The sequence below is a fragment of the Ursus maritimus genome, unplaced genomic scaffold (assembly GCF_017311325.1).
Source record: "Ursus maritimus isolate PB19 unplaced genomic scaffold, ASM1731132v1 scaffold_9, whole genome shotgun sequence".
Classification (NCBI taxonomy): Eukaryota; Metazoa; Chordata; class Mammalia; order Carnivora; family Ursidae; genus Ursus; species Ursus maritimus.
The window spans coordinates 18,030,007-18,041,909 of NW_024427107.1; the positions used below are offsets into that span (position 1 = coordinate 18,030,007).

The window sequence follows — 11,903 nt, forward strand, 5'->3', positions numbered from 1 at the left end:
GAGAGTAAATCTTAAAAATTTTCATCATAGGAAAAAAAACAAAATTTTTTAAGACAAAGCAAGAAACTCTTAATTATAGAGAACAAGCTGATGGTTCCCAGAGGGGAGGTGGGGTGGAGAGGATGGGTTAAATAAGTGATGAGGATTAAGGACTGCAGTTGTTGTGATGAGCACTGGGTGGTGTATGGAGCAGGCAAATTACTATATTTCACACCTGAAACTAATATAACACTGTATGTTAACTGGAATTAAAGTAAAAACTTAAAAAAAAAAAAAAAAAGAAAACCAAAATTTTTGTAACTTTGTATGGTTCGCCTTTTCATATACATTTTATAATAAGCTTCTCTGTAACTACAGAATTAGAATTGTGCTAAACCTATAGATTAGTTGACATTTTTACAATGTCTTCCAATTCATGAACATGGATCTTTTCATTTATTTAGGTCTTCTTTGAGTTCCTTCATCAGCATCTTGTTTTCAGCATAGGATCCTGTATATGTTTTGTTAGATTTATTTATTTATTTCATTTTTTGACTCTATTGTAAATGGCATTTTTAAAATTTTGGTTTCCAGTTGTACATTAATAATATATAAAAATACAATAGATTTTTATGCATTAACTCTGTATCCTGACCTTGTTAAACTTAATTATCATAAGTTCTAGGAGTTTGGGTAGATTCCTTTGGATTTTCTACATAGACAGTTAATTATGTTGACTGTCAGTGAGAACAGTTTGTTTCTTCCATTTCAATCTGCGTGGCTTTTCTTTCCCTTGCTTTATTGCATTGACCAGGACCTCCAGTGTGATATTGAATAAGAGTAGTAAGCATGGACATCCTTGCCTTGTTTCTGATCTTACCATTGAATTTTGTCACAATTGAGTATGATGTTGCCTATATTTGTTTTCTTTTTAAATGTCCTTAATCACGTTGAGAATGTTTGCTGAGAGCTTTTATCACGAATAAATGTTCAATGTTGTCAAATGCTCTTTCCTAACAATTGATATGATCATACAGTTATTTTTAGTTTGCCAGTGTTGTCAATTGCATTGCTTGATTTTCTAATACTGAACAAGCCTGCATTCCCAAGAGGAACCCTCATCTTTCCTCCATTGGTTATGGCATATTATTCTTTGATATATTGGTGAATTGGATTTGCCAATATTTTGTTTTTTTTACATTTATATTCTTAGGGGATATTGGTCTGTAGTTCTTTTTTTGTACTTCTTATTGAGTTTGGATTTCAGGGTTAGGCTGGCCTCATAAAATAAGTTGAGAATTGTTCCATCCTCTTTTATTTTCTGAAAGAGATGGTGTTGGTGTTATTTCTTCTTTAAATATTTAATAGAATTCACTAGTAAGGGGCATTTGGGTGGCTCAGTCGTTAAGCGTCTGCCTTCGGCCCAGGGCGTGATCCCAGTGTTCTGGAATCGAGCCCCGCATCAAGCTCCCTGCCCCGCTGGGAGCCTGATTCTTCCTCTCCCACTCCCCCTGCTTGTGTTCCCTCTCTTGCCGGCTGTCTCTCTGTCAAATAAATAAATAAAATCTTAAAAAAAAAATTCACTAGTAAAACTAACTGGGCTTAGAGATTTCTTTTTCTAGAAAGTTTCAAACATTTCAATTTCTTTAAAAGGCAGGCTTTTAATAAAAATCCCCATTTCTAATTTTTTTAAAAACTTTACCTCCAGAAAATTAATGGCCACTTAATCATTAATGTTTAACAGTTCAGTGTGCTAGTTGGTGAGAGTAGTTTCAAAGGAAAGAAAAGATGTGGTCCTACTTTAAAATAATTATGGCATAATATTGGTGAAAAAGCATTTTCAAAAGGATATATACAAATATGTGACTAGCCATAGGATAGAACAATGATTAAGAGCATGCATGAACTTTGAAAAGTGACAAACATATTTAGTTCTGTAACCTTGGGCAATTAACTTCCCTAATGTTTTTTTTTCCCCTCATTTGTAAAAGAGGAATAATACCATACACATGGCAGAGTTGTTGTAAGGATTAAATGAGTTCCTGCAAGGGATTCATATAAAGTAAACACCTAATCTGTAGTAGTTATCATCAGTATGATTTTACTGGAATAATTATAACTATATATACTGGAAAGAGAGAGAATAATATCATGGATTATAAGTAAGTACTTTCCACCCCTCTAGAGAATTATATAACTTAGAGATTTTTTAAAGAAATTTAAGTGCTAATGCTTTCAGTTTTATTATTTTGTAAACCATTAGCAGTTGATGATTTAAAATTCATGAAAAATTCTATTACTTCCAACTTCCTGCTCTAGATTTGTAATTTTTTTCTCAGCATTCTATTTTTTTAAACTTCACTGTGATTATCAAATATCATAATGTAGTCTCTTATTTAATAAAAATTTGCTTGTTCCTCTTATCTTTTCTTTCTAAATCAAATTCTTCAATCTACCATGCTCTCCCTCTGTCTGCCCTGTCCAGTGTATTGATACTTTCCCTGCAGAACAATGAGCAGGACCTCTGAGTCTGAAGGCACTGTTCACTTATTTCTTTAATAAACAAGATTAAAACAAGCTGACTGATAAAAGAGGAATATCAAATTAGCTTATATGCCTGTTCACATGAAAAGCAAGAAAGCAGGCTTGATTTACTTTGGATATGGCCTTTTAGTCATGTCATTGTTATGGTCTCGGCAAAACTGATATGGTTCTGTTTAATCAGTGTTCCCCGTCTTTTACTAAGTTGCTTGCTTTATTTTTCCTTATATCCTTGGTCTTTAAAAATGTGCAGTCCCATTAAACACTATCATGGATATAGAATTAGGTGTAAAGTGTGAGGTAGAAGATGCTTTAAAAGGAGAGGAGGGATCGGTGCCATTGGAGATAGAAGCAGAGAACTTAGAAGGTGATGGATTTTAATGAAGTTTTGAAGGTTGGGAAGCCACTGAGGACAGCAAACAAAAGAAAGGTGGTAGTGGGTGCTCTGGATTGCTGAAAGATGAACAAAGACTTGCCGATGCAGAACAGCTTTGTGTTTGTATGGGTACATGGTGTGGGGATGGAAGGGAAGAAGATCTGCAGGAAGAAAGGGCTGGAACTTGTGTGCCTACATGTGTATTTCAGGAGAGGAGGGAGTAGGCAGGGAAGGTTAAAAGAACAGACTGTTGAGAGAGGCAGTATAGCTTATGAGCTCTGGAGCCAAACTTTGCAAACTGTAATCCTGGCGCCACCACTTATTAATTGTATGGCTGGGCACATTGTCTAAATTCTGTTTCTTCATCTATAAATCAGGGTTAATAATGGAAACTTCTTCATTTGGGCTACTATGCCGGCCTCATAATAAGCTCTATATAGGGGCGCCTGGGTGGCTCAGTCGTTAAGTGTCTGCCTTTGGCTCAGGGTGTGATCCCGGAGTCCTGGGATTGAGCCCCGCATCAGGCTCCTCCGCTGGGAGCCTGCTTCTTCCTCTCCCACTCCCCCTGCTTGTGTTCCCTCTCTTGCTGGCTGTCTCTCTCTCTGTCAAATATATAAATAAAATCTTTAAAAAACCCCAACTCTATATAAATGTTAATTATTATTACCATTACTATAGAGAAATTAGTTGGACAATCAGAAGGGTCAGATGATGGAATGTTTTGAAAGCTAATAGAATTTAGAGATCACATGAAAGACTACTTTTCTTTAGTCAATTGAACATGATGTTATTTTTGATGTTAGCAAATATTGGCTTTTAACATCAATCAGATATGCTCAGCCTTAATTAAAATTTTATTCAAATTTTATTTAATTTTCATGTTATACTGAACTTCTGTCTATATTTAAAAGGATGATGGGGTGGCTGGGTGGTTCAGTTGGTTAAGTGTCAGACTCCTGATTTTGGCTCAGGTCATGATCTTGGGTCATGGGATCAAGACCCACAGCAGGCTCCGGGCTCAGTGGATAGTCTCCTTGAGATTTCTCTCTCTCTCCCTCTCCCTTTGCCCTTCCCCCCAGGCATGTGACCCCCCTCAAATGAATAAATCTTTTTTAAAAAATTAGAAATGAATAAAAGGATGATGATAAAACACCCCAACCAAGATGCTAAAACCCAGGTCAAAGTCTTTTAATGTTGGATATTATTTGACTCTTTGGAATCAAAGGGGGAATATTATCCAAAGAGAAAAGGCAGCTAACATAGAGCAAAGTTGTAGATTAAAGGGAAAATGATGAGGGGCAATTAAGTGATAGGGAGGTGAGATTGTAGACTGAGGGGTAAAAATGGACTCAGGAAAAACAATCGTATAAGAAAACTATATTTTAGGGGCTCCTGGGTGGCACAGCGGTTAAGTGTCTGCCTTAGGCTCAGGGCGTGATCCCAGCGTTCTGGGATCGAGCCCCACATCAGGCTCCTCTGCTAGGAGCCTGCTTCTTCCTCTCCCACTCCCCCTGCTTGTGTTCCCTCTCTCGCTGGCTGTCTCTGTCAAATAAATAAAAATAAAATTAAAAAAAAAAAAAAAGAAAACTATATTTTAAAGTTTAGAGAATGATAGGCATTTCAGAAAAATTTGAATGTTTTAAAAATAGCAATGAGTCAAATGCAAGTTAATACTGAGACTGAATTTATTTAAATAGGATGGATAAGCACCAAACAGTGATAATAATAAAGGAAACATGTACATGGAAATACACTCAACATTTTGTGTAAAAATTGCCTGAGCCTGGTACCCCCCCAACTCCTGCTCCTTCCCCATCTCCCCCCATCCTTGCAAATAAGAGACTAAAAATATTATCTGAACCCTTTTTCTTTTAGAGTCGTACCCCCCCCCTTTTTTTTTTGCTCCAGGCAGGTCAGAGTTATTATAATGAATTTCAAGTTGGGTGAGAATGCCCACCTCCCAAGGCTGCATACCACCTGTCCCCATCACTACCCACTTTGGGTGGAAATTCTAGACTCAACAAAGGAGGAAGATGAATTATCCTCTGGGGGAAAGGATGAAGGCCATTCCTTCTGAGACGGTTAGGTCGTATCTCAGAGCAGTCAATTCTTCTAAAACTGAAAAGTGTGCCCTTGCCCTCAAATTTTCTCCTATCCCAGTGTAGGCCATCTCCACAAACAGCATTTCTTCTCATTCTCTGGCTCTAGTCAGAAACATGACATTCATTTGTGACTTCTTCCTTCCTCTTATCTTCCTTCCAATTCATTGCTAAGTCCTGTCTCTTCTGCCACTAAAGTATATCTCAAATCTGCCCACTTTGCTCTGCCTCCATGGTCATCACTCAGACACCACTGGTCTAGTGTTTATGCAAATCAGAAAAAGGAATCCCTTCCCTTGGGCAGATGCTGGTGCTGGACTTCAGCCCCATTTGTCATCTTTGTGCAGGACATGAGCTCTAAAACCCTGCCTCATTGTCCTGGATCCTAACCCATGCCATGCTGCTCTGTTGTAATCACCTTCTCACTTTTCTGCCCACATCCATTCTTGTCCCTTTCCAACCCATTCTCCACACAACAGAGGGACTACTTTTAAGTTCCCACTTTTATTTCACTCCTTACTTAACCTTTCAATAGGTTTCTACTGCTATTAGAATGAAATCCCAAACCCTTACCATGGACTACAAGGTTCTGTATGGTCTGGTACCTCGTTCCCTCTTTATCTTTACTGGCACCGTTTTGCCTTGATAACTTTCAGCCACACTGCCTTGTTTTGGCTCCTGAAACTTGCCAAGCTTCCCCCTTACCCCAAAAGACTGCCTGACTTAGCTTGGCTAATTTTTACTCTTCCTTCAGGTCTCAGTTTAAATGTTACGTCTTTATGAAAGCCATCCCTGAATCCAAAATCTAAAGATCTCCTCATAGCATTCTACTTTTTAATCATACATAGCACATTTGTAATTATATATTCACTAGTGATTTACTTGTTTAATATCCTTTTTCCTACCATATACCCTACGCTCCACAGGGGCAAGGATCATTCCTGACTTAGTCCATTATCTTTCATTCATCCAAGTTTCTATTCAAGTTAATTCTAAAGGTCTTCTCTATGCCAATGACTATACTGGATGTGAGGCATAGAGAAGTGAATAGACAGATGAGGTCCTTGCTCTTATGAGGGAAACATAACCAATCAATAAACAAGTAAGCAGACAAGATGATTACAGATATGACATGTGGTATGCAAGAGACTCTGGGCTCTTTAAGTTCAGAGATCTGTTTGTATGAACGCCAAATGTTTTGTTTAGACAGAGCTAGCTGCTAAACATAACTGAACAATTTACTTTGCTCCTGTAAAGTCCGAAACAAATATTCCTGATGGATGGATGGCTCTCCTCCAAGTGGTAATTCAGGGACTCAGGCTTCTTCTAATTTGTGCTCTGCCATCTTCAGCATGTGGCCACTGAAGGAAAACAGCGTGGAAGATTGATTGTGGAATTATTATTATTTTTTTTAATGAGCTAAATCTAGATGGCTACACCTAACTGCAAGGGAGGCTGGAGAACATAATGTATCTCTGTACTTAGGAAGTAAATAGAATTGGCGATTAGTGCTTTCAACAGTACCTGGCGCAACACTAGCATAACGAAGAAACAAAGATAAATTAGAAATGGAGCTTGTTCTAAAAAATTTTATAATCTTTGAGTGTATATAGAAATCAGAATTATGTCTGATCTAGTATATTGAATCTCCAATACCCAGGAATCTAGAAATACTCTTTAAAATGAAATTAATGAATTTATGTATGTTTCTCAGAACAACACAATTTTATGATTTTTATTTTTTTTAAACACCACAGTTTTAAAAATTAATCTATGTGCCCACTTTAATTTAGGATCACCTTCAAAGTTTCCATTTTTATTTCCCATGGTTTTTAGCTTGTCCTAAGTCTTGTCACTTCACAGCCTCTCTATTCGTGGGTTTGGATGATTGCATTAGGACGAGTCCCTAGTCAAGGCAATAGAACGGATCAGAAGTGAGAGACACTCGAACAATTTGGGAACCAGTAGCTTTGAACTTGAAGACATGCACCTAAATCACCATATAAATTCTTTGCATATATTTTATGGGATTCTTTATAATTGTATGCTCTAAATTAAACACTGTAGAAGTTTTAATTATTCTTTGATACCAAAGCAGACGCATGGTCACATGTTTGTGGTAATCTATATTTAAAGCTTTTCTATTCTTAAACTGGTTTTCATGTCCTGACTGCATCTTGGTATTAAAAGCAGAGAAACACGGAACTCTAAGGGTCCTCATCAATCATAAACATTTACCTGTTGGCTTAACTTGAGACTCAATTCAGAAGGGATCTGAAATCTACAGTTTACCAATTAATCCTACAGAGATTAAAAAAAAAAGTGAAACATGCCTGAATCCATGTCAAAATGGTTTTAGTTTACTCTTCCTAAGAGAGACTCCTCCTTGAGGTAGTCCGAGGGCACGGTCCTGGAGAGCAGTTTCTCACACGTAGTAAGGAAATTAAAAGTCGAGCGCGACAGGTGGAAACGCTGTGCGGCTGAGAGTGGGCGATGCGGGTGTTTCCGTGATTCCAAGAGCGGAAAGGACTACATTTCCACTAACGGGATCTTCAGGAAGTCGGAGAAGTGGAAGCAGCGTACCCTGAAGTCTTTTCACCCCGTGGGAGTAAGGGTACCAGGCGTCCTCAGCCCCGCAGCGGAGCCGCCCCGAGGTGCCCGGCGCCGCAGGACGCCCGCCACGCCCCACGCCGCCCTGCAGGCGAACGCAGGAGGCGGCGGGGCCCCGCCGGGCCTCCGTAGCGCTGCGGCTCGGGCCTCTCCTCCCGCGCCGCCCTCCGCCCCCAGCCTCCCCGCGCCGCGGCAGCTCTGGGCAGGCAGCGCCGCCGCCGCCGCTGCTTCCTCCTCTGCAGCCGTTCGGCCGCTGCGTGACGCGTCGTTTCCTCCCAACATGGCGGCCGGGGCAGGTCGGCGGTGATGGAGGCCAGTCCGCGGCCGCGGCGGGTGCTAATCCCCACAGTAGCCAGGGCAGCAGGGCTCTCTCCGGGCTTCTGAGCCGCTGCCGCCGCCGCCTTGTCCCTCGGCTCCCGGCAGACGGCCGCCCGGGCTGGGCTCCCTCGCCGCCCCTGGGCCGGAGGGGCGAGTGAGGGGGGTGGCCGGGAAGCGACCCCAGGCCGGGAGAAGCGGCGGCCCGACGGGCGCGGCCCTCAAGGGGCGGCCTCTCAAGGGCTGGTGAAGACCTCCGCGCCCCTCGCCCGCACCGCGGCTGCTCCCACCTGCCCGTCCCTTCGTGATCCTGCCGCTGCCCTCCACGCCTCCTTTCCCCCACTTCCACCCCCTCTCCTTTCTCTCTTCTCTTCCTCCCCCTCCTCCTCCTCCCCTCCAGCCACTGGGAGCCGCGGGTCGGACGAGCCGCCGCCTCCTTCTCTGCGTCCATGTATGAGGGGAAGAAGACGAAGAACATGTTCCTGACCCGGGCCCTGGAGAAGATTTTGGCCGACAAGGAAGTGAAGAAGGCGCATCACTCCCAGCTGCGCAAAGCGTGCGAGGTGGCGTTAGGTGAGCGGGGAGGAGGCCCGGGGCGGGGGGGGGGGGCGCGGCGGCGCGGGAGCAGCCGCGGGAGGTGGGGTCGTCTGGGGCTGCCCTAGGCCGGCGCCACTGACCTCAGGGAGCCCTAGCGAAGCTCTTTGCTCCCCGGCTGGAGTTGACAGTAACTCGTTAGCTGGATATGGGGCAGAGGCAGGGTGGAGGAGGAAGGGCAGTTAGCTGGGTTCGGGGAACGCAGCAGGGCTTGGAATCGACTTGAGAGTACGAGATTTTGTTGGTGGACCGTGCGGTGCGGACAGGCTAGCACCCTTTGTGATGAGCAGAAGATGAGCTGCTGTTGATTAGCTTGGAAATTGAGGTAGAGCTGATTTGTCAAGATTGGGCGTGGGAAGGGTTCCGTATCGTAATTTTGATAACTTTGTCGTTTGGCGTGGTACTTTGGGAAGATAGGCCGAAGTTGTTCCCTTGTTGACAGTCTTGACAAGGGGTCTGCAAGACGTGTGGCCCATTCTGACATCTCTCCGCTTCCGCCACAGGAAAAACAGAGTGATGTTGTATGTGACTGGGCTGACCTGGAAGAACAAGACCAGAGGTTAAAGGGTGGGGGTGGAGATATAAAAGCGAGGAAGGGAAGGACCTTTCAATATGCTGGGTTTAGTGACAGGGGAGGGTTTGAAATGGGAAAAATGAAAAAAGACAATGACACCCACCAGCCACATGTCTGGACAGTGGCAGCTGCTCTCAAGCTTGAATTCTGATTTATAGTTCAGACGGAGGAGATCTAGTGTATTGAAGCCCATAACAGAGTAAATCCAAACAATACCTATAGCGAGGACAGGCAGATGAGGAATTGTTAAAAAAGGGGAAGTGATACATCTATTGCATCCATCAAAGATGAAATCGTTTAAGGAAAGACCAGGACATTTAACACACAGATGAATTCCTAATGCTTTTGTTTTTATTTTATAGCAGTGGAATTAGACTATATCAAATTGACAAGAAAATTAAGTTTGTTAAATGGGCTTTGGAAAAAAGTGTTCTTGAAGGGGCAAAAATCCAGAATAACTTAAATGTGTGCTAAAGTAAAAGGTGAAGGACAGGAAAAGCTTTTTAATTATTAAAATAGAGTACTTTTTAAACTTGCTACTATAAGCTATACTGTTTTTCTTTCTCTTTTAGATATTTTAAGGTGATGTTACAAAAAACATTACTGAAGAAATTTCATTATAATTTTTTTGAATCTGTGGTATAGTGGGTTTAAATTTAGTTTTTTGGCCCTTCGTGAATCAGAAGTTCATCTTTTTAATTCTTGTAGCTAATGAAAGACTGTTCTAGGTGGATGAGAAGACATTGCATAGTGATAAAAATTGAATTTATGTGGTGCCAAAAGGAATAATTATTAAATTGGGGTGGGATGAGGGAAGAAATGATTTTGAGTTCTTAAACGAATTATGTGTGGGTTTATAAATAACTTGCAGATTAAAGAATTTAAGAAAATCAAACTAAAGTTTTAGTTTGAGACTTGATTTTCCTTGTTAATTATGTTTTACAAGTATTTAGTATACTAAATTACAAGTATTAGACTGATGTTAATTATGTTTTACAAGTATTTAGTATACTAAATACTTGTTTTACAAGTATTAGACTGATGTTAATTATGTTTTACAAGTATTTAGTATACTAAATTACAAGTATTAGACTGATGAAATGCAGTGTATTTTGTATACTATTTTTTTTAGTTTTAGTTTTAGTTTGAGACTTGATTTTCCTTGTTAATTATGTTTTTAGTATACTAAATTACAAGTATTAGACTGATGAAATGCAGTGTATTTTGTATACTATTTTTTTTTCCTCTCCAAAATGCCAGTATAAGTTGAGCATGTTTTAATGGAGAGTTCTGTGGAAGGAGAATCTGGGATCCCCAGTTCTGTTACCTTGCAGTATAGTCAAGTCCTTTGACGTTAGTTTCCTTCCTTATAAATTAGGATATTGAACTTAATTATTGTAAGGTTACATCCCCTGTAATCTGCCACGAACGTGAACGCAGTTTGGTGAATTTGTGCGCCGAGTATTCCTGCCCTTCTTGATTGGCATCTTTAGAGGGCTTGGTCCTTGCCGTCTAGATATAGGAGCTACTTGGTAGTGTGTGTGTTAGGTGTGCTAGGAATTGTCTGTTGCAGATTTTGCTGGTTTTACTTTTTTGCCTGCCTCTTCCATATAGTTAGAAGAAGCTTATTATGAGGAATGTGACTACCCAGGCAGAGGCTGGGCAACACAGTACTTTTTAAAAGATATATAAGGCTTTTTCTCACATTTTATAAAAGTTACATTTAGTCTCCTGCAGAATCTCATTAAGCAGATCTCAAGGTAGTGGATCTCTGTTGGATGAACTTTGTCTCTTTTCTTCTAGTCATCCATCTACATTATCACAAACATAAATTGGTAGGGACAACCCCTTTCATTTTTACAGAAAGTATAATGTTTTACAGTAAGATGGTGTCTTCAAATATGTATTGTCTCTAGAAATTATTATAAATCTCCTCTTTGCTCATCACTATTGAGAATCCAGACCCACTTTGGTCTCTTGATACAAATCTTTGTGGCCCTCAAGCAGGAATGGGAAGGTAAACAGGAATGGACTGGTTTGGTCATCCATGATCTAGGCTAGGTTGTGAGTGGGTAGGAGCTGGATGGTGGAAGCTTAGAAGCAAGTGCTATAATCTTTTAAATATACTTTCTAAATAACCCTTATACTTGCCTGCATTCTTCCTCCTCCCCACCCCCAAATATTTATTGAGCACCTACTGAGGAGCTGAAGGGAGAGAGAGGGTAAACAGGAAAGTATATAGTATGTAAGACTTTTAATCCTTTTGTGTTTTAAAATCATTTTAATGGCATGTGAGGAGATTTCAGAGCACTGGTATTCAAAATTCTGTTACCTTTTTAAGAATGGCCAGTTATAAATAGATTTTCTGTAAATAATACTGATGAAATTATAGTTCATCACATATTCTTAAGAAAGTGTTATTTTTTTGATTAAAGTAAAACTTTTAGCACACCTTATCAAGATTAGGGGAGATTTCACTTTATTAAAAACAAAATTCATTCTCAAAGATACTACATAAAGGAAATTTCATTTTATTTTCATAAAAAGAAAAATAATGAAAACTTTAAAGGGTATGCAGATTATTTAAAATTTTTATCACATTATCTTACATTTCAGACTTGATTTTGAAGTAAAGAATGGTTAAGAAACAAAAAACCCCTTCACATGTACATTGTTAGAATCAGTGTGAAGCCCACAGGCCCAAGAACAGCTCCAGGTTGCCCTCTCTTGGTACCTGCCCCACTACAGCTCTCTGCTGCTAAGACAACTCTGCAGAGGGCTTCTAGGCTGCCCTAGCTTAGCTTGATCCATTCCT

The 11,903-nt window shown here is 40.5% G+C and overlaps 1 protein-coding gene and 1 long non-coding RNA gene across 2 annotated transcripts in view; one reads left to right on the forward strand and one right to left on the reverse strand.

Moving 5' to 3' along the window:
- Positions 1-4,563: 4,563 nt before the first annotated feature.
- LOC103680780 lies at positions 4,564-7,666 on the reverse strand. Its single transcript, XR_005833609.1, has 2 exons — positions 7,234-7,666; positions 4,564-6,356 (listed from the first exon to the last, which is right to left on the reverse strand). It is a non-coding gene; the product is annotated as an uncharacterized LOC103680780 (long non-coding RNA).
- Positions 7,667-7,864: 198 nt separating this feature from the next.
- The window catches only part of ARFGEF1 (ADP ribosylation factor guanine nucleotide exchange factor 1), a 155,815-nt gene continuing 151,776 nt past the window's right edge, over positions 7,865-11,903 (forward strand). Inside the window, exon 1 of the mRNA XM_040625525.1 lies at positions 7,865-8,493. Within this exon, the coding sequence (XP_040481459.1) occupies positions 8,370-8,493 (124 nt within the window). The 5' untranslated portion in view covers positions 7,865-8,369. The remainder of the gene's footprint in view (positions 8,494-11,903) is intronic.